This window comes from Homalodisca vitripennis, chromosome 2 (assembly GCF_021130785.1).
Source record: "Homalodisca vitripennis isolate AUS2020 chromosome 2, UT_GWSS_2.1, whole genome shotgun sequence".
Taxonomy (NCBI): Eukaryota; Metazoa; Arthropoda; class Insecta; order Hemiptera; family Cicadellidae; genus Homalodisca; species Homalodisca vitripennis.
In genome coordinates this window covers 125,746,469-125,770,901 of record NC_060208.1, presented here as the reverse complement: position 1 = coordinate 125,770,901, position 24,433 = coordinate 125,746,469, and the positions used below count along the sequence as shown (strand labels likewise).

Below are 24,433 nucleotides of genomic sequence, written 5' to 3'. Positions count from 1 at the left end.
ATAATTTCTAAGCAAAAAGAAGACATTGGCTACAAATATTTGGACCAACAATCAGATGTAACCAACCAGGTACCGCAGTCTTATATGAGCTAAAGCAACAGGAACTTCGTACGTGATCTATATCGCAAAATACATAATTATAGCCTACTTTTTACGGTATTCCGTAGCAGTGACGTAAAATATGCCTCGGCTTAATGTTAAGAATCCCTATTATAAGTACAAGGTATACCGGTATTTATATACGATTTTCTAATGAACTATATACAGAATAAATTAAATGAAATTTTTTTCAAACATTGAATACTTATTTTAATGCACTTGCATGTAATGGTTTTCCGTTAAATAAATGTAATAACATGAATAAATAATAATAATATAGTCTTATTTTTTGTAAACTTTAATACTTTGGTATATGCTAAAGATATTATTATGAGGTTACATGGAAGGGAATTAAGAAATATCGGATATTATATTTTTATCTATTGACTGAAATGATGATCCTTATAACTTAAATTTTAGTAAAAAAATTATCGTGACTATTTATTACGAATAAAAATAACTATTTTAAGGAAGGTAAACACTACATGGTTCAGTTTTCGTCAATGATTTGCTACTAAACTCGGTTGCCGAAGCTAAAGTTTTTAGTGTTCGTGATCTTGAATATCATCTTTTTACTTTTATGATTGATTGTATCAATATTAGACTCTCTGCAGCAACTAGTATTAGAGACATCTTCTTCACTGACTATGGTTCCTACATGCTACTAAGTGTGTTGTTGATTTCATTTACTAGTAAATTTAAATACTTTATCACAAATCTGTACCTTATACCTAATGATTACACAACTTATAAAATTAATAAGGTTATATTTCAAAGTTTTTCGATTGAATTTCATAAAATGAACCCACACATTATGGTTGTATTAATAAACATTAATTGTTTCATAAAACACAATCTGTTCGTGGGTCATAGATTGAGGTTACTCTATGATAGCAATTCTTTTAAAAGTTTCATGAGCAGATGTAGTCAGAGCTCACATTTGATGGTAAAAACAACCACTGCTTTCACAAATTATATAATCAATTAGTGGGTCATAAGTCGAGGTTACTTCGTCATAACAACTCTTTATAACTTTTTTCAGATAGCCATTGAACAGATGTGCTCAAAGTTGATTTGAGACTATGATGGTAGGCACGTACATTATACTTCTTATTTTGTGTGCTCCAATTCTAGGAATACCCACAGGGAACAACATCACAGGTAATTGTAATGAGATATTAGATTGAATAAGTACACGAGCTGTTTATATTTACTGTTGTTTTCTGTCCCCAAAGCTATTCAGTGTCTACCATTACAGAAACCTCAATACAGTCACTAAAAGTAATATTCTAACAAACGCATACAAACTTTAAATGCGTCTCCATGTTTGGGTCTAGAAAACTACGTTTTTAAAGATTAATTTTACCTTAAACTCCTCGTTTAAACCTAAACTGTTTCTATATAAACTATTCTTACTTCAGCAAATAAAGCTACCCACTTTAAAATTTACCAATATATAAGTAAGATGTTTTAAGAAAGAGATACTCTGTGCTCAAATCTAGACTCATCCCTCAGTAGTGTTTCGTCTGGTTTTTCATGTGCCAGCAGAATTGAAGACATGATATATGAGACATGTTATGTTCCTTGCGATTTTGAATTATTTATTTTCAGTGTAATTTTGAAGGAACATGATAATCCATCTTAAATTTTTATATTAATAAATACAATGTAAAATATCATCTATACATGTTTTTAAGTCCAAAATTATTACATTCATTTTTGTGTTGTGTTTCAAATGTTGGTTCCAGAGTTAAAACATTATTTCTTTGTCTGTAGAATATGGTTCTTGGTTATAGTTTGGACAATATAGTACGATGTATTTTAAAAGTAGAATGAACCACAATTTTTAACCTTTTTTAACTTGCTGAACATTTTTATTTTAATACTGGGTGACAAGGACTACTTACAAAATGCGTAGGTAGCTGACATTTAGTGTTTCGAAACTATAGTTTTTAATCAAATGTACACTTTATTAAGGATTAGAAATCTGGTATAGGAATAAGGATACATTATATATTTAATAGTGTTGGACAAAGTAAACAAAAATATAATTTTGAAAGTACTTGCGAGTATATGTTTTACCGTAGCATCTTGGAAACATACACGTGTTGAATATCAGCAATGTGTTGTTCATTGATAAATACAATGAACATTAATTTGGTCAAAATATGCCTAAAATTAAAAAGTGCAAAATTTACAATATTTACATGTTATTACAAGCAACTTTGAGCTTCTATAAAAACTTTTCTGTACTCTAACCAACGCTGTTTTATTGTTCGATATTTTTATGATGATAAAAGAGATTTACAAATTGCTTCTTATCCCGCGCTGGACTAGGAAGTAACTGTATAAAAGAAAACAGACAGGTTTTTAATTTACCAAGGTTATGTAATAATTTCCCGTATTAATTGGCTACTTTTTATAAACTGGAAGGCATTTATATTTGTATAGTATGCCAAGGTCAAACTCTAAGCTTTAAAGTCTAAGAAATCATTGAAAAATTTGTTACAAGAAAAGGTGTCAGTACGAAGTTTTTGTAGAATATTACAGCTTGATAACGCAGTAATCATCCTCGTTAGGAAATTTTTTATAAAAATCATGATATTAGGCTTTTACGATATAGCAGAACGCCAACTTTACATTTAATTTGAAAATATTGATAGTCCTTATCTATCTATACTCAGCAGAGATAACGTTGACCTAGACACTTTGTGTCGGAACAAATTTGATATTACTAAACACACTCATTCTTTATATATACCACAAATAATACAAACATAAATAAATAGCCATATTACTAGGCTAAGCGTACAAACATTGAGAGCACGTATTCCTTGGTACACCCATAATATATAGAGATAAGGGTATCCTCGTACACTAGTCGAAGACTGGTCGGCTGGGTACATCAAATTGTAATATGAAGACCAGAGAAAAAATAAAACATTACAAAAATAAAACAATTAATTTTCCTTCCTTTCCCTTTTACCACCGAGTAATCAAAACTGGTACTGAGGAATTGAGTAATTGTAACCAAACATTTAGATACCACTTGTATTTAAAGTAAAATCAAGACTAATCCTGAAACATATATAGCTTATCTGTATGCCCTCAAAAATAAAATCTTAACAATCTGGCAGTGATGAAACAACCCCATTCATTTTGTATTCAACAAACGCTTTCAAATTCTGTTTTATATAAATCAGTTATGTATTCATTTTGTCAATCCATATGTATCTGGTAGGGCAATATGTAACTGTAATGGACGTTCAGATGAATGGAACGTTCTCAATTGCTCGCCAATAAGATCAAGTTCAACTAGAGGTTGGATTAGGAATTATATTGGTTGATGTGACATGGTATACCGTAAGCGTATTAGTACATAATAAAAGATGGTTTGTAATTAATAATATAATTGTAATGGAATAAAAAGTGTTTATTTCTCATAGATGAGCGTCCATAATGTGCAGCTACTGTGGTGACTTAATTCATAAAATTTGTTTTTGTTTTTTTTTTGTTTCAGAAGTTAACTGTGAAAAAAATGATGACTGTGTCTCTAACAACGTGTGTGTAGACTTTAAGTGTGAAGATCCTTGTCTTGGCGGTTGCGGCCCCAATACCATCTGCCTCTCAGGCGACGTAATCCCCGTGTGCGCCTGCAAACCGGGATTTGCTGGCAACCCTTTCAATGGTTGCTACCCTGAAGGTCACATTCAAGGTCACATACTAGTGCTGTAATTTCTGTACATTTAAGAAATGCATTTATGTTCCATAATAAACCTGTTAGCAAATTATTTGTATAATATATTAATATAACTATATTAAAGTAGTAATGCGCTGCAACAAATGTATGACTATTTTATAACTCTTTATAGTTTTATTACGTATACATATATGGCAGAAATATGAACTTCATATTTTAATTTATATTGATAAATGTAAATTTTTTTTATCAAGTATACTTTTATTTCAACTTTATGACATTTAGTTTCAGTTATATAGGTCATAAAAGTGTTAAATTAACTCCGAAAAAATAAATATGTTAATGTTATACTTTGTTCAGGCATAACAGGGCTATAAAATTATTTTTGTTTGTAATATAATCATAAAACAGTGTTCAGTTGTTTTATAAACCCTAGTAATCAAGAAAATCTTCTAATGGTTTAAGTGTAATAATTTGTATTGCAAAATATTGCAGAATGCACGATAAACTCGGATTGCCCCGAGGAACAGGCATGTTTCAACGGACACTGTAAGGACGTTTGTGATGACGCTTGTGGACTAAACAGCATTTGCAAAGGCATAAAACATCGTCCAGTCTGTTTTTGTAGTCCAGGACATGTTTGGGATGAGTTCTTTGGATGCCGAATTGAAAGTAAGACCCAATTAATTTTTGTAGGTTGATTTTGACATAACGTCAGATTAATTATAAGTTGTTTGATTCCATTATGATTATGTTGTGTTATATAGCGTGGTGACGGAATCTAATGGAAACTAGTACTTATTATAAATACTATTTTTGAAACAAGGATAAATATCTTTATAAAATAAGTTAATACATACTGTAAGTATAATATAGATAAGAGAATTAGATATACGAGTATAAATACATAATTGTCCACATGTTTATTGTTTTTCAGAGATCAAGGAGTGCAACAGAGACTCAGACTGCACATTAAATCATACTTGTATTAAAGACAAGTGTGTGAGCCCTTGTAGTGGAGTCTGTGGCCAGAATACTATCTGCTGCATCAGAAACCATCATGCATCTTGTGCCTGCAAGGACGATTACATTGGCAACCCTTTTAATGGGTGTTTTTATCAGAGTAGGTATATGTAAGACAGTAAGACATAATATTTTTAATTTAAATTTCTTTTCCTTTAACACAGTATCGACCTCTTTTTTAACTAAATTATATAAAATTTTGAGCTTTTAAATTGTTTCATACTCTATGTGTAATAAAATTATCGAGTTCTGCTTTAACTGCAATGGATTGCAAGAGAGTAGTAAAGACGTATTAGGTTTTAAGTATTTTGTTTCTGAATATATTGACATATATATGTCATCAGACTAATATGTATAACTAGAATTAGCTTACTACGGTAAGAAGAAGAACATTGTCGTTCATTTTTCCAAAAAGTTAGGTTATTTGAACTTTTATATAATATGTTACCGTACATTAAGCACGATTTAAACAAAATTAATACTTGAAATAAGTGTTTGTGCTTGTGTTACAGATAAGATCAAGTTACGCAAGAAGTACTTTATTGGAGGAGAAAAGGTGCGTTGACATCACTGTTTTGTCATTGCAGTTTCCATTGAAAACTGCTCCTGTGCAGTTTTAGACACTAAGGAGTGACATGAGAACTAAAAAAACCTAGTGAAAGTGTTAGGGCGATTGAAATAAACCCTGTAATTAAAATTGAATAATTTAATTTTTTGTTATCTGCACAGTAAGATGACTGTTCAACATAGAATTGTATTGCAAAAGATTTAAGCCTGAACAATAAGTGGAGCTTTGGATATATCCCATTTAATATGTTGATGAACTTGTGGAAAACCTCACTGTGCATCATTAAAAATTATTACTACTCATATTACACACACAGTAGTAGCACCAAAGAAATACATATTCAATCCAGAACAAAAGTAAATGTGACACCAAAGCGTTATAAAGGGTTTCCCGTAATTCTCTGTACAAAGGTATATCACGTTATTGCTCATGTCAAGAAAATCATATTTCATCAAAAGAACATGGGTCTCTAATGCTTAGTTACCCATATGTCAGTGTGTACGTGTTTTTTATTAAAAATGTTATATTTCAAAAAATTGTAAATTTAATCATACCAAATTTCGCTCAAATGTTTATGATAACAAAGCCAGTTAATGAAAAACATATAATGAAATTATCTTTAGTGTTTTCAAAATTGCGGCAATTAAAACTTTTAAAATCTTAATACCTTAAGAACCTATTTTAAAGTTGTTCTCAAGAATTACAAGAATAACGGTTCTTAGAGGATTTCACCACAAATATAATGGCACGATAATAAATAGCTAACTTAAAGCAGATTTACTGTGATAATGCATTGCCCACATTGATACCTGCCTTTAATTCAGTATTTGTATTGTTATCTATTCACTGAGAACCTAAATCTGGGGCAAATTTTGCCACAGTAAATCTGCCCTTAATCAGCTATTTATTATTCCATTTAAATAATTGTATAGTTTTATTATTTTATTCAACGTTTATGAGCTTTCGTTATTAAAAGTAATTATATCTCCAACGCCACATCCGAGTTACCCTTGCTACTCTGATCAATAAAAAATAAATGCATATATTTCGGAAACCTAATTTGACCAAAGAGTGTTTTCGTAGGCCTCGCCATAGTTGAATTTGCCTTGAAATGAAGAAAATATATATTAACTACGTATGTTTGAGAACATATTACTGGAAAAAAATCATATATTTCCCTTATAATGGAGCATTATATTCCCTATGTAATCCTCACGTAGGTCATGCAACATCCGAAAATAATCGTTTTTTGGGTTTCTGATAAAGAGTAGAAGTCTTGTTTTTACATATTGTAGTCTGGGGAAAAAATGGCTCATTGAGGCATTTTAGCGTTAATTCCTCTGTTTTTCCTTAACCACTGTAAAAATAGCAATAGAACCAAACCAGTTTTGAGTATCTTATATGAAATCATTCACAGCTTTGTTCGTTTTAGTAGGTTTTACTGCAATGTTCAATTAGTACTCCAATGTATTAGTTATTTTGAATTCACCATTTCCACAAACTAGAGTAAAATTTTGGTACAAAAATACTCTTCTGTGGGAAGACGGTAACTGAAAAATCACGCGAATGAGCCCAGTGGTTTTCTCAGGCTCATCTTATCGTTATTACTCTACTTGTTGACAGGTAGGTTGGATTACAGCTATGGAGCGATGCCGCAGTATGGGCATGAATCTTGCTTCCATTACGAGTGCGTCTGAACAGGTGGATTTACAGAGAGCCTATATCGATTCAGGTTGGTAATTGCGTTAGTAAAATTTTACAAAATATTACATAAAGTTAATGTATTGTGTAATTAGTTACTGGTATTTTTGACAGTAGTGGTTGTTAATCAATAGATGAAACCATTTGATTGTGAAAACTAAAACCATATCTGACCTATGTTAATTCACTGAAATTTAGGACTTATAGTTAAATTGTCATGTCATCAAATTTAGAATTCCTAGTATAAACTTGCATATGGTAGTGGTAACTATGAAGTAAAATTTTGGTTTTGTTGTAGTATTAAACTTGTTATTATATCTGTGTGTAAAAACTATGCAAAATCATAAAAACTATTAGGCCATTACTTTAAAGTATATATATTTACTAAAATACATTTAGATAGATATTTTCAAATTATATTTGGTTTGAATATAGGTTTACTGTTCTCGAGAAAGGTTGCATTTTTATAGGGTAAAATAGGTTGCAAATATTAATCATATTGCAAGAAATCGTCTTTAAACATGAAGAAATTAATTAGATATCCATTCCATAGTGACAATTCTTTCAAATTAAAAATAAGAGCAATCTATACAGTTATCAGATGAAACTGGTATATTTTTCTATCTCTATGTGTCTTATTTTTTTAACAAAACAGTATATCTATTTTTTTATTTCTTGTTGAAGTCTGGAAGCATAAATTAAGATGTTTAAATTCATCTTGAAATATTAAACTAAATGTGAATAATTAGAGTTAAATAATAATGTTTAAATCTTTTATCGATTGACGCTTCGTTAATGGTTTTAAATAAATAAACTTGCAATAACAATGAACATTTATAATAATAGCTATTAGCCCATTGAAAATACTTATATGTTCATTTATAAAATGTTAACTGATGTTTTGCTTTGTGAAATATTTCTTAAACATGTACAGTTGTATATAAATAAATTAAAGCATAATTCTCAAAGTTCGTACTACACACAACTTATAGACTTTACAATAAGTTTTTAGAAACAAAATTGTTAATATTGAAAAAATTCTACGGATCTTTTCATTATACCTTAATAAGTATAATAACTTAAATATAAATAATTCCAAATAAATTGAAACCACCATTACTTTCAAACTTCAGATATTAGGAAATATATGTCTTAAGGTGTTCTAAACGTGCATTAAACGGCTAGAGCTTTAATAAAGAAATATTCCAACCCCCCATGTCTCATACTAGAAGTCTAACTATTTTCATGACATTTTAAGAACAAAATGCGCCAATTGATTCCCAAAGTGTTTACTGTAAACATATAATGCAAGGTACAGTAATGAAAGCTTTTTTGGACAGAACGATCGTTATGAAATTAGTTTTCAAATGATTTTGCCTTTTCAAAATGACGGACCAAATCGTAACAAAATTTGATTCACACGTGGTATTTTTTACAAATTAAAAAATAAAACAGTTACGCTTGCAAGTGTGCAATAAATACTCTTTAAAATAGCATGTCACATAAACTAATACTACAATACTAAAATATTCACTCCAAAGAATTATGTATAGTTTTACTTTTAGTGACTCTTTTTTAGTGTAGAATAAGAAATAAATTTTACCATTGCCAGTATTATTGCTGTAGATTATACATACCACATCTTCAACCACAAATCTGTAGCACATATACGTGATTTTAACATTTTTAATTTTGTGTATCTTTTATGAATATATCTGTTTTAAAATAGCGGATCAAGCTATAAAAACTGTTAGGGTTAAAATATCCTTTACTTTATACATTGTTATAATACATATAAAGTATTAATCCCATCAAATACTTAATTTACTATGAGTTTCCTTGAAAAATTTCAATATTTTGTATTAAAAAACTCCCAAACAAAAAGTGTTTTAATTTCAAATTGTCGTAACTACAAGAATAATTGTAAGTGGTATGTTATGTGGCATATTATTTTTAACTTTTTTTAAAAGGAATTTAATTTATATCCAAGCCATTTGACTTTGTTTAACCATTTAAAAATGGTACTGTCATTATCATGTCATGTAGAGATTTTCAATATTACCAGAATAATATTAGATATAAAAATATATATATATATATATAATAATATCAGCAAAATAATACTAGGATGGTTTCGATCGAAGATTAGACGTAGAGTAATTCATCAGTTTTGCTGTAAATACGATAAAAAGCATACATTTTTATCGTCTTCGTGAACGTAAACCAGTGTAAACTGAGCCTTTATGTATAATGTTAAGTGGTATGCAAACAAGCGGCAAAAACTTCATTATTTTAGATATTTTTACTTAGTAATATAATAATAAAATGTCATACTTTTTAGGATTAATGTTAAAAATATATAAATATTTAGATAGTTAAAAATAAACAAGGAGTAATTAGTTAATAAATAATACTTAAGAACTAGTTCATAATTAAACGAATTACTCATGGAGTACTAGGCAAAGAATTTAAAAGAGAAATGTAGATTTTCTTAAAATAATTTTCCATGCATAATTGCACATTCAAGTATTTATTGATTATTAGCATATTTTTAGGTTTCCTAGTTAGTTCTTTAATCATAATTTCCTTTCAAATCATCCATCTTATAAAATAAACTGATTCTCGTTACTGACTTTGAGCCAGTAAAGAAATCAGTGAACTTGAAAAGTTGCACCTTAAGTAAATTAAGCACTCCAACAATCTGGCTTTCTGACATAAATTTAGAGATAAACATATAATACGTAACAGGCTTTCTTTAAAAGGGCCTTTTAGTATGAAGTAAGCTAGGAAATAAATTCTTCAGCGTCTAAATCGTTACTTAAAGAAAGAATTGATAACCACCATCAAGAAAACATCCTCTCAGCTAATATAAAACTCAAATAAAAAATCTTTCTTATTTAATGGAAACCAATACAAAAATATCCTTCTGACTATTCAAAATACAAACAGAACGTTTTCTGAATCTTATAAGATGTATACGTCTCTAAATAGAAAAAACTAAGACCCACAAAAAGTGTTCTTCTGAATAACAACAAAAGTTCGTCTAGCTAACTCTAGTTAGCTTTTACTTTTAAAATGTTTTCACCAATGTAGGGTGTAACGTGTTTGTAATCTGATCCTGTGCAATGACGTCATCTAGGTTCATACTTTCCAGTTTGGACTTCATGCAGTACGTTTGGTATCACTTGTTAATTAATTTGAAATTAAGTGGTAGTATATTAAAGAATTTGTTGGGTTTATCTTTCACATTTAAAGAAGAATATACATTTTAATTCTTGAAACGATTTATTATTCTTTTTTGTCTTTGGTTCGATATCCTCCTATACTTTTAAATCATCTATCATCAACAAAGGATCTCATTAAAACCGTCATTATTATGTTATTATTATTATTATAGATTTTTATAAATCTATAAACTTTAATTCTATTTATTTATTTTAAATTATAGTGTAATATATTATATTTATAGCTTATAATGTGTTTTTATATTACCAAAGTGTGATGTTATAAGATAACAAATGTGTTTGATTGAATATAAGTCATATTTAATTAAAAGTGTAAAGAAACTACGTAGACTAATTTTGAATACCTATCTGAGAACTAATATTTCTATAAAAAATACACAATTTATCACTAATTACTCAAGCCATTAGAAATTAATAAAAGAAACTTTAAACAAATCTTAAATTGTTCACTACGATTCTGGAAAACAAATGTATACAAAACATTTAAGGTCATTATAATTAAAATAATTGAAACTGGTAGTCAATTCAAAATAGAGGTATGTAGAAGTATAATCACTTCTATCTAGAATTGATTTGATATTTTGTTTGTCATTAATTGTTTTTATTAATACTCATTTTCAGAGTTGCAAGATAAAATATGGGTTTCTGGATCTCACTGGACCTCAAAAGGTCATTATGTATGGAGCTCGACAGGGCAAAGTTTTGGGTATACCAACTGGGGAATTGGCGAGCCAGAAGACGAATATAATTGCGTTGCGGTCGGTGATCAATACACTTGGCTAACCGAATCATGCGGCGTAAAGTTTTATTACGCCTGTGAGTATTTTAACAGTTAACATAGACGGAAGCTACAGAAAGAATGCTACTAACATTACAACCAAAGTAAAGTGAAGTATTCTTGTAACTTACTCGTTTCACCACATGTATATTTATTATGTGGTGAAGCTCACTGTTATCAATTCCTCCTTCTTTGGATTGTACTCTATTGCTGTGGATGATAGATTTTGTTGTGTTTTAATTATAAAATAACACATTTCAAAGTTATATTAAACATTAATAAGTTATTATGAATTCACTTATAAAACAAAATATAAATATGTATTTAGATTCTAGGTCAACATATGTTTTGGTAGTTAAATGAAACAAATTTGTATGCACGTTGGGGGTTTACATACTATATACGAGTAAGTGAGTAAGTGCTTTGGGTGTTTATGTAAACTTGGTTTGTAAGTGAAATGTCTAGATTTATTTGACTTTGAACAACGTTACCAGTTAAAAGTTTCAATAATAAAACACAATAGAATACAATTGTAACGATTTTAATTACAGTTATATAATTTATAGCTAGTTATATGATAAAGATGGAGCTTAGATTAGCATTTCTTAATTCAATAACCACGTTGAAAATCACAAGAAGAAATATTTAAATGTTGAGTTTAGCTCCAGTTCACTTCCTTTTATTGCAGCGTTGTATATGACATTGTCTCAAACGTGATTCCTGGAATGTGGAGTCACGTTCGTCTGAAGAGATCCAAAGAAAAGCTCAAACCAAACCTTTACATCGTTTCGACTTCACAGAAATCTATAAATAGGTGATGTGGCAGTCTATTTGGATAAACGACTTTCTTTGGATCTCTTTAGACAAACATAACTCCAGATGCCATAACTCAATTCTGATACAGTGTCACCAGACGTTGCAATAAAAGTAAATCGAATTAACCCTTCCTACCATAGTTACGTTATGTGTGGAAAATAAATATTTTCACAACTTTGTATTTTACGTGGCTTATCGATATCAAGGTTATATTTTGTGGTGTGTATGAAGAAGATAGCTTTACTATCAAAAGTCTTCACAAAGTAAGACGCTATGAAAATATTGGTTGTTGTTATTTTCCAATACATTGATTGAATTATTACTAGTTATAAATCACAAAAAACAAGTTATTGTTAAAATAACCCAGAGAGAAAACAAGGAAAATGTTGATATTTAATATTTTGTAAGTAAAAAAGCGAAATCATTAATTTAAAACCTCATTTCATGAAAGGCTAAAACAAAAAATAAAACTTGAGAAAATGCCATACGAGAGACAAAGTGGTGTTACAGTCTAAATTACTGAACACTGTTGGATTCCTCTTCGGAAAATAACTTCAGTTAAAATTTTTCAATAATTAGAGAGACTCTAAATTTTAACAAAATTCCTTTACAGGAAACTTTCACAAATTATTTATAACATTAAATATTACTAAATGTTAATAAAAACACTACTTTTTCCAAATTGTTTATTTTTCGGACGAGGCCTTTCGAAACCAAAGGTTTCATCTTCAGGCAACTCCACAAATAAATATTTACACATTGTTTGTTACAATTAATATTAAAATAACATATGGTGTAAAAATGTAAATACAAAAATTTTGGAAATAATTCAGCCAGTATGAAAAATTAGATTTGACTAGAGTTTAATTTTTGAATAAATAGCGAAGAAAGAAGATTGGAATTTTCAATAGGGCCCTCTTCATTGTTCATGAGTTTTTCTTTATTTTTGTTTATGTATAGTGTTTCCCAAGCATTCAAGTTCATTGGTTTTGTTATTTATTTTATTAATTTTAGATTTGTAATTGATGTTCTGTGTCCTGATTCAATGCAGTGCTTGGCTACAGCAGATTTGTCAATTCTTCCATATTTTATGTGTGATAAATGTTCTTTAAATCGTGTTTTTATTGTTCTTTTTGTTTGTCCAATATAAATTTTGTCACAGTCATCGCATCCAATTTCATAAATTCCCGATTTACTATCATTTGAAATTTTTTCCTTAGGGTTTCCTAAAATTTGGCATAATTTGTTGCTTGTTCTGTGAGTGACAGTTTTATTTGTATGCTTTTTAAAAGTTTTGCATATTTGGTTTGAAAAAGTGCTGTATGTTGTGCAAATAAATTCATATTTTGTGTCTTGAGGTGGTCTTAATGTTGTCTTATCTTTTCTACTTCTTCTTTTTAAAGCTTTTTTTAGTATATTGTCAATGAGTTGTGTAGTGTAACCATTGAACATAGCTATAGATTTGATGTAATTTAGTTCTTTCTTGTAGTTTTCTGTTGAAAGTGGTGTATTTAACAGTCTATAAATCATTGAATTAAATGTTGCTCTTTTTTGTGCAATTTTTATTAACATTTAGTAATATTTAAAGAATTTTCCAATTGCTCCAAGAGTCTACAATATTTATAACATGTTTATTAGTTAACAGTTCAGTAGTTTCAAATCAAATTTGACTGAAATCCTTCTAGTTGTTAGGTATTTAGATTTCATTCCTAAAAGCTTAAATGGCCATTTGTCTTGTAAAAGGTTTGTCAAGAAAAGGCTTTCTTCTTTAAAATAAAATGAATTAAATTAAAGTTAACTTCTTGTTTCAAAAATATAGTCTAACTAAAAATTTAATTTCTTTATAAAACCCAAATGAAATAAAGTTTATAATTGAAATAAAATTAAAATGTACTTTTCTCTACTATAAAAGAGGCAAAAAAAACTTAACTACAATTCCCTGTAGAATTATTCGTACCACTTAGGTCACAACATGTTACTGTTGGTACAGATTCATATTTAAAACTGTAATTTAATTAGGTTTCACCCAAAACTAATTACTAAGCACTTTCATTTTGTTATAAAAATTGTTCCGACTGTTTCATACTAAATGGTTATTACAAGTAACTTTTAAATAAAATTAAACTTGAATACTTTACTTTGAACAATACTTGCAACGACATGACTCTCTTGAAAACTTGCGCTTACTATTAAGTGAATTCAAATCTTCATATTTACGTTTTGTTTTAACATAATATAATGCTTCCTGTAAAAGTAAACTAAGATTAGTTGACAACAAATTTCCATATGAAAATTGTAATTCGACTATAAAAGAGCTACTTACGTTAAATCAAGCGCAGAAAATCGCCAGCAAACCAGAAAAATATTCTCAAAAAGACGCCAAGATGCGCGTGTCGGAGGTTTTTATACTGATCCCTTCCTCTAACTAGCCATCTAACACCGACGCCTTAGATTGGCTTCCTAATATCCAGTCAATGGCCAGAGAGAATCTTTGTCAAACCCTATTGTAATCCTGTTATCAAAGAAAACAACCAGCAAAACCTGCTGTTTTACTGCTCTATTCATACATCTGCGGAATCTTTCTTGAGAAATTACATTGTTTATTTTACCTATATTTTGAAATCACTAATTAAATTGTAAAGTATTTTTGCATATATTTTATCCCATGAACATTTAGTAAATACATTTTACCTATCAAATGCTAAAATGTTCTGTCAGTACTTGCGCATCAAAACGTTGCTGTTATATCCTGAAACAGTAGTTGAATTTTTAATTCAGTCTCAAGGTCTTCTGAGCAATTCATATGTTCGTTGATTGTCTGAAGTACTTTTTGAATAAAAGGAATCCAAAATTATTTTTCACGTAGATTTATAATTCCACCAAAACAATTTAAAATAAAATATACTGCTTTCCTTAAAAGTATTATCTCTAACATACTGTGAAAAAATAAACAAAGCGGCTGGCACAAATTAAAAATAAATGTAAATTAATTTATCAATTACTTGAAATAAAGTTAAATTAATTTTAAAATATTAACTGCGACAACTAACATGATAGTGTTGATGTTTGTTGTTTGGTTGTTGCAAGAAATCAAAATATTATTCTATTACATATTAATTTAAATATTCCTCACGATACAGTAAGTGGTGGTTTGGTATAAACAATATGGTGTATGTATAATGCAAGAGCACAGTTATTAGGTTAGTGATAATTTGTTTTGGAAATCTTCTTCAACCAGTCATACATACCCAAACCAAAGAAACAACATTTAACACAATTTTATTTAGAGAATTTCATTTTGGACTGGTATTTATGGTATGTCTAAATGATTACAGTAAATTGTATGTGAAGGAAACAGAATTTCCTTCGGATTGATCAGTTAAACAATGAATAAGTTGCCCTAGGTTCTGATATATATATATATATATATATATATATATATATATATATATATATATATATATATATATATATATATATATACAATCAGATCTATTCTACTGGTATATAATTAACCTAACACATTTAGATTAAAATAAACACAATATCATAACGTTGTAACACGAGTAGGTCTGGAAACATATCTAACATATTATTCTGAATGAAATACATGAACGATATATATATAAAAATATATATATATATATATATATCGTTCATGTATTTCATTCAGAATAATATGTTAGATATGTTTCCAGACCTACTCGTGTTACAACGTTATGATATTGTGTTTATTTTAATCTACGATATATATATATATATATATTTTATATATATATATATATATATAAAAATATACACTTAATTAAACAGAAACACTAATGATTAAAACTGATTAAATTATACATGTCATAATACGTCTCACTGATGTTTACATCTTGTAAAATACAATTCTTAAAGCATTATCAGTTTGGTATAGTTAAGCTTTAGCAAATCTGTAACAGATCGCCATTTTAGGGTTTGATCCATAGATTACAAAATACGATTATATATGGTTTGATCATAAATACGCACTAAAGCAGCTCATAACACCTGACATTGTTGTACTTATTTAATAAAAACTTAATATATAGTATTACCAGCAATTTATATACATTTAATCCCTTTATTTATCTATATTTTGAGTTTATACATGTAGTAAGGAGAATTTATTAATTATTTATAATATAAATAACTGCATATACCCATACCCATGGCTTTGCATGGAATTCATTTTCGCTGAAAAACAGGGCTTACGCATATTGTTTAAAGAAATATTCCAAAAACCCGTAGTTAAGTGTATTTTGTTGATCCGATCAAAGTATATGCACATTATTAAGTCTTAGAAGCTCATATCAGCCAAAAAGTGTATAGTCATAGGTATTGTACTCAACACCCATCAGTGTTTCTGGTACGTTGTATGAGTTGGTTTGTTTCCTCAACTAAGAAAATGCAGGAATCTTAGAAGCCAACTTCGGTCAAAAGGACTAGCGTTTTAAGATTTTCAGTAAAAGTTGGATAGCAGTTTGGTCTTTCGCATCTGCTCAAATACTGAATTCATAATATTTACTACAATTTACTTTTACAAGTGTCTTTTTTAAGTGTATGGTCTATTTCATTATCTGGGTAAACTCTGTGCTGAACAGCATTTCAGAAAACGAGGAAATAAAAATAGTTATTACTTTCATGCAGAGTATGCGATGAAGTACGTTTTCATGATTATAAATGGAAAATCCTAAACATCATTTCTGGTTCATATGTTAAAGGAGGCGCCTGCTTAAAATTAACTTTTTTATTCTTAGGACTTTTATTTTTAAACCTTTACGCCACCTACTTGGATATTTGAGGACGAAAAACAAACTTCCAATTTTGACCACTCCGTAGGGGATAAGCAGTTACAGCAATTCTTTATTGATAACAGGAAAAATATGAATACTGTTTAGGTACATTGTAAACACTTCTGAGAAAAGTCACAGCCAAGGAAATATATTGAAATTTCCTGATCCATTTTATATTTAATTTTAATGAACAATGTTTTGGCGAGTCAGTCAGGATGTATTAAAATATTAAATTGGGGATAGGCAATTGAGAATCCATATTAATTTTTTTATATTCTAAATAAATTGTTCCTTAATTCGTGTTTTATCAATGTAGCTGGCAAGTGTGTTACCATAACAGACTCTTAGTCTTACCTTCTTTCTGTATATATTTAAAAAGCATAGTGTCTTATTTAAATCTGAACCAGAATCTCAAATTTGATATCAAAGTTAATATTAAACATAAAAATTAATATTTAATATTTTACTGACGAACTATATTAAAACTATGTCTTCTAATAACATGTTGTATAAATCAAAGCTCCGTAGTAACATTTGGGTTTTAAAAGGATATTTTGATGTATTATCCCCTATGAACCAAATTTTCTTATAATCAATTTAACTTGGACTTATTTAATTTAATTGAATCAGATTGTATTTTACTGATAAAGTAAAAAATGTACTTCCACTGTTATTATGAGAGGAATTAGCGTACATCTAAAAGACTAGTTAGAAGATAATACCAATAATTCTCAAGCAACATATTAACAAGTACTGTTGCCTAATATATATAATAAATATTTTTTAACAGGACTGATAAGCGCCAATATTAAGGACATTAAGACCAACGCGGTTAATGTAAAAAGATATTGGCAGAAGAGTTGTATTTAAGGAAGAATGAGAAAAGTTTTGGGAATATTTTGAATTAGGGAAAAATAATGGTAACATTCCAAAAACAAATTTCAAGTATAAAGAACAAAGACAGCTTTTAAAACTTTCAGAAGAACTTCATTGTTTCTTTCAGAAAATGTTAGAAAATACTACCAGTGTTCGGCAGTTCCCATACGCATTTCTTCCTAGGCAACTTAGACCACCATAGGCATATAATTCTTAAATAACATAACAAGAACTGCTATAATTGATGGAGGGTACACTACACCATCCAAGATAAAATTTTCTGATCCAGTTTAAAATAATTACTAAATTTAAAGAGCAATATCTTGAAGCTCTGCATCTAGAGAGTTTTTGTCCTTAAAAGAATCATAGTGTAAAGAAAACTGCGACAAGCTCTTATTTCGGGCTTTTTGATTGTAGGAGCACTAGTTCGAAATAAATACATTTCCATCTGTATAGTTGAGCGACTGGGATACAGTAAAAAATGCATCTTTTGCCTACTTTGCGGCCATGTAGCTCTCTGTTTTTGCTTCTATCCTCGGTATTAGTTCTTCAGAATTATATGTGAACCTTCTGCAATAAACGCACTGAATTTCCTTGTTTTCCATTCTCTGTTTGGTGAACCATCCTATTTTCTTGGTTCTTTCAAGGAGTTATATATATAGTTACATTTTTGTATACCTAATCAGAATCGTATGTCTCTTTATTGTAAAACTACCCATTACCTCTTGTGGTTCTCTGCCCCCATACATTGCATTTTGTGTCTGATGCATTGCTTTGTAATCCCTTTGGTGGTCAATGGTACTGCGCTTGTTTGTTCCTACAAATTGAAGTCAAAGAGTTAATGATTCGTTGAATTGAGGGAGAGTCGCGTCCCTCCGTTTATTCCTCTACTCTGAATATATATTATACAGCAATGTCAAAAAAAAACTATTTTATACATTTTATTATAAATAAAAATGGTTTTCATTTGATCATGCATCCATTTCTGATACAAGATAAATTATAGTACTGCAATAACTATTTGCAACACTGAAGGATAGAGCTGTTGTATTTTATGCAAGTACAACATTCTGGAGTAATATAAAAAATATTGCTTTTAGAATAAAACTTTGCATATGTGTCTTCTTAATTATAATCAATATAATGCCAAGTTTTTTCCAATCCTCCCACTATATTTAGCATGATTGAGTATCAAACATACAAACACCTACAATATACAAATATTCGAACATCTAAACACAATTAAAACATTTGATTCATACACTTTATTTATTAAGCTTTAGTGATGTCATACTGACGAGACCATGTTCTCATGTTTAGAAGTTTCTCGATAAATGGCTAATCCCGTGTTTATGACGATTTCATGAGTAGAGTGACTCTTCTTCAAGGACTACTTTGATCTAACTCTTCCATTTTTGACTACAGCTGCAGTGATGAGCCAAGTAGGTGAAGCTGTTGTATTAGTTGACATCACCGATAAGATAAGGCATTTTAAAGTGTTTTATGTCCTTAAGTTTGTAGGAAAAATTACAAAGAACATTTAACCCATCAGACCCAACTCCTATTATTTTAGTTATTATTACTCTATTTTGGCAGCAAAGTAACAAGTAATACTTTTAGTTTAACATCTAAAAGTGGCGATTGTAGGTTTTATTTGCCATATTTGGAATTATAATTAGATTTTGCAATACCAAGTATTTATTACTACGACTTTAAAGATCTCCAACACCGTCTGTTTCGTACATTTAGTACAGTTTGTTTTGAAAACATTTTTTTTGTGAATGTGTATATCAGATTTGCTAGTTTCAACACCATCATATAAGTCATAGTACTACAAACTTCAGCGTACTCTTTCGAATCACCGTTACCAGCAACGGACATCATAGTTAGTGGTGATCGACTCAACATGTTCGCTGCACCAGTAACTTCCATCATACAACTGCTTCTAAACATTTTTGCCAAACAACTGCCTAGATGCTACTTTTTTATTCTATAAGGTCAAGAGCAATACTAAAAAGATATTTACATATAAGACCCGCCATTAATATAGTGAGAAAAGATAAACGAATACATTCAGGGATATATAGCCCAGTTTATGCCATGACTCGTCGAGATCAAGTGCCAAATCACTAGAATTTATACCTAAACATTTTCTACTAGAGCTTTCAATATCTGCTTGAAAAAATTTCTGGTATGGAAGATAAGAACTATTCATGATTGAATTATCTGGAAGGAGGTGGACTGCGGTTCATTACAGCGCACATCAAATCAGCTGTCGCATTATCCTTAACTATGGATCTGAGCCCTTAAACTAAGAGAATTACATAACATCATATAATAAACCTTAGTTTATATTATAGTTTATATCTACATCCTCACCAATCACCTTTGGCTTGCATTATCGTCTTTCGCTTTGATGTCAAGGTTCCATGACAACCCGTATACATAGCTATTTCCTCCGGTGTTTTTTTAAGTCTAAAGGTCACTATGTCGTATTGAAAATCAGTAAATTGTTTGTGAAATTTATACACTGCATCTTTTCTTACTGGAAGAAGACTTTTTGTCTTAACGACACAGTAAAGTGTAGATGATTATTCAAGGTTTTTCCTCCAGTTTTATAACTGTATTCATTACTGTGCCTCCGAATTGGTGTGGAGTAACAGTGTCCATCGTTCGCACTCCGGTGGAAACTTTACATTGAGTAGAGGCAAGTAGTGTACTACTATACGTGTTATGTTAGAAATTGGTGGCTCACCTTCTGGAAGATCATGGAACATTCTAGTACATTTAATTAATTAATTAAACTACTGGCTCCTCTACGACAAAACAACTCGTTGATCGTGATTATTAAAAACAATGATAAGAAAATCTACAATATTCAATGTATATCTTTTATAATTTTTTATTAATTTTAACTACTAAACTTAATATATAGACATCATTTAAACTACTTTAGAAAGAAGAATTGAATTACCAATATTATAATAAACACATAATTTATTACCGTTATCAAAAATTTTCATCCTCTGTGCAAATAATAAGATTGTTATACAAGCTATTCCTAAAACCCTAGTCAAAATTTCGCATAGGCATATGTCCTATCTCTCTTCTTTACCTTCTGCCTGTCTTTCATAGGTGTTTTGTTAATAAAAAAAATTCTACGTGGATAGAATAAAATATTATGATTACAAACAGCTGTGTTACCACATCCAACAATGAAAAAAAATATACGCTTGGATTTGTATTAATATTATACCTGTAATAAATAAAATAATTTTTTTGGTATAGGAACAAAATTATTTAAATGAAAATAAGTGTTCACCATGATTTTATGAAGTTCCAACCCCTTTACAAAGCAACCTGTATATTTAGGAGAGTTAAACGGTCTATATTAAACACATTTTTTCTTATTGAAATATTTTTTCCACTTGTTTTTGCACAGTTTGAGACGAAACATATTTAATAAAGTTGTTTCTAAGAATTTGTTGTATTACTTTCAAAAAGTAGTCCACGCAAGGTAGATCGCAGGGTATTTACATGCATTTTTAACTGTACTATGTTAAACGTAAAAATTTAGGAAAAATCAATGTTGGCAGCACTGATTTTAGGTAGCACACATTTCAAGCATTAGCTTAACCAATTATTTTGAAAAAGTGCCTTCATTGCAACACTCACAATGTGAAAGAGTCTTCAGTAATATAGTTTGAAATAGGATTCCTATAAATGTGTTTGTCGGGAGGAAAACTTTAGAAATGTTAAAAACTTAAGAGTGTTTGATGCCATTTAGAAATTTTATTTTGTTAATTTAGGGTGATTTCCAGTTTTGAAAGAATTTGTAAATTATGAATGTGGCATAAACACTATAGAAGCACTAAAAAAACTCAATGAAATTCGCCTTCGTAAAGTTCGTTGAACATCACAAGAAACAACTAAAGAAGGCAGGATTGCCAGAAGAAGAAAAAGACTAGAAGTAGATGAACTATATGACTCCCAATACTACCCAGGAGGATTTTAAGACAAATATTTCTTTATAATCAGCTGTGTTTTGCTTTTACCTGTTTCACGAAACTACACTTATTTAGGTATAAGTACATTTCACTAAAAATATAATTGACATATTGCTTTTAAAGTTGTTACTGAAGTTATATGTATATATAATGTAATAAATAGAATAGAACAATTAAATTATTTTTAAAATCAAAATGTTAAAAACAAAAGCTAAATAAATCATATAAAATTTTTCTTTAGAATTTTTAATAGTTCTGGTAGCTTTGAGGAAGAAGTCTGTTTCAAGTAAATATATATAATAAACATTGATACAAAATTTCATAGTCGTACGTAATGTGGTTCCTAAGATATGTTCCTAACGCTACTTATTTTAACATGGCCGTGATAGGTACCTTCAACTACCCTTAAACTCTAAATAGTTTATATCAATTTAAAAATTATGCTTCAGTAATAATATACAAACTTAATTTGATTTTGACTAGTAATTACCACTGTAAGTTACAGCGATTATAAGACCATTAACTAACTGCTTCAATACTAAAATATATTATATTGAGCACAAATAATTTGAAAATAATTAGTAATCAAATTTGTCAGTCCTTTAGCTTAGAATTTCATACTTACGATAATTTCGAATAGATATTTTTATTTTTCATCATCCAGCATCTTTTAAAACCTTCCTTGGCTCAACCCATGCCACCAGAACTAACATCTTGTCAATATGGTTCGCTGATAAGATGTTTTTGTAGGTAATTATTGAAAGTCTAATTACTACACAATTATATAGCTCAAGTAGGAATACGAGTACAAAGTTTCTAAAACTCCAGAGTCAGGTGTTACTTTTTTATATTCAGTGACACTAGAAAGTTCATTATTACAATGTTAAGTAGGTCCAGAGATATCCAGGAAGCTCAAGAAGAGCACGTGTCTTTTTATAGTTTATGAGTACAAGAAAGTGACGATATAAATGATAAGAAATACCTTATCTATATTTTATAAAGCCTGTCTTAACAGTTTAAAAATCTAAGTAATGTGAGTAATATTTTTTAAACAAGTTTTAAAAAGTTTTTAAAACAAATTTTAAGAGACAAGTTTTAATATTATTTTAAATACATCTTGGATACTTTTACACACATAGATTGTATCCTCATGATAGAACCTGTAGAAAAGGTTTATGAAACTTCACCAAACCTGACGTATAGAGGAAAAACACAACAGCAGAAAAATGAACCTTTCAAAACAGTTTAACTTAACATAAAATGAATCTTAGAAAATGTGGTAACTAATTTCTTTAACCATATTGTCACTCCATTCCGTTCCAACATGGTGGGCGTTCAAGTTTTTAAAAATTCCATCTTCTTTAATAATGGACCTATGAAACGGTAAACGTTGTTTTGCATATAAGTCTTCCCAAGCTTATTGATAACTTTGTAGTATCTCAAAAGTTATCGTGATTTAAGTTAATTCTGTAAGAATTTTTAGATCATCAAGTACAGGCGAATAAAGGCTAAATAAAGTTGGAACTTTATATAAAAATTGGTGTCACAATCTCGGGTATTTAATACATACTGAGCTTGGAAAACTATTTATTAAGGACAATATATTGGAATTAAATCATAAAAATTAATAAAATTTCATATTATGTACAGGCAGTGGAATGCAAAAAATGCGAGTATAAATCTAAAATCTAAATATATATATATATAATATATATATATATATATATATATATTATATACATATATATAATACATATATATATTTTAAGAAAGGTATAACATTCCAAACAGTCATAATAATTTCGGTTTAAGAATAACAAATTACACAATGTATAATAAAGTGAGAAGGCATATACAGGAATACAGTACTTTGTAAAACATTCTTTGATATACCGTTGGATTTTTCATATCATATGTTCAATAGAATATTCAGTATAGCTTTATGATAAATTAACTTCTAAAATATTCACAGACATAGTAGCGTTTAAAGGTACATCCTCTTGTTTGCCATTTGTAATCTGAGGTACTGAACGTTACGCATGGATAAACATCCGAGACCTCTGGCTCTCCAGATTTCCAGTTTGTATACAACAAACGTTTCCCTGTAGAGCTCCACACATACTCACCTACTGAGCCCAGGTCAGATCCAGATACATACACTAACCCTGATATCCCTGGAAAATATGTGTGATATTACAACATCAATACCCAAATAAACAAGGAGAAATATCTCCATCCTTAGGTGTGTAAGTTTAAAATATACATAAAATAAAAAGTTCGCCTCTATTGAAAATGTGCGAAATACGAAATGTACGAGTTGATTGTTAAACATTGTTATAAAAATTACTTTTGATTAGTTGGAAGATATAGGCTATATTAGGAACTTTTATGTGAACTAGCACTTTAAAATAACATAAAAATCTCACAAAATACTTTGATTATTTAAAGGTTTTATGAGAAATGTTCTACTTGTAAAGGAAGGCATTAAAATATATTTGTTATATCATTGCGAAATACAGCCAAAAATATTTTTAATATTAGCTTAAAATCTATCCCAATTTTATTTAATTACTTTTAATTATGAATGATATAGGAGAAAATACTTTAACAATTGTAACGTTTTACATAAAATTTAACATAAAAAGATCTACCAATATGAAATGGTTGTTACTTATATTTTTAAGATGTACCATACATTTTTAATTCTAATATACAGGGTGATTAAAAACTAAACAGCAATCTCTCGGCACCTTATTCTATAGCTAAAAACGAGTAAAAAAGTTTATATAACCATATGCCCGGA

General features: G+C 29.2%; 2 protein-coding genes across 2 annotated transcripts in view; one reads left to right on the top strand and one right to left on the bottom strand.

The window, feature by feature from the left end:
• Positions 1 to 1,123: 1,123 nt before the first annotated feature.
• LOC124354683 (neurogenic locus notch homolog protein 2-like) lies at positions 1,124 to 11,644 on the top strand. The gene is made up of 7 exons (XM_046805320.1): positions 1,124 to 1,260; positions 3,620 to 3,814; positions 4,295 to 4,471; positions 4,737 to 4,922; positions 5,335 to 5,378; positions 7,014 to 7,122; positions 10,958 to 11,644. Exons 1-7 carry the CDS (start codon positions 1,182 to 1,184, stop codon positions 11,170 to 11,172), a joined length of 1,005 nt encoding a protein of 334 aa, XP_046661276.1. The 5' UTR covers positions 1,124 to 1,181; the 3' UTR covers positions 11,173 to 11,644.
• An 11,726-nt stretch (positions 11,645 to 23,370) lies between these two features.
• Positions 23,371 to 24,433, bottom strand: part of LOC124354681 (adhesion G protein-coupled receptor E1-like) — a 42,963-nt gene continuing 41,900 nt past the window's right edge. The window contains exon 8 of the mRNA XM_046805314.1: positions 23,371 to 23,804. Coding sequence (XP_046661270.1) covers positions 23,581 to 23,804 — 224 coding nt within the window. The 3' untranslated portion in view covers positions 23,371 to 23,580. The remainder of the gene's footprint in view (positions 23,805 to 24,433) is intronic.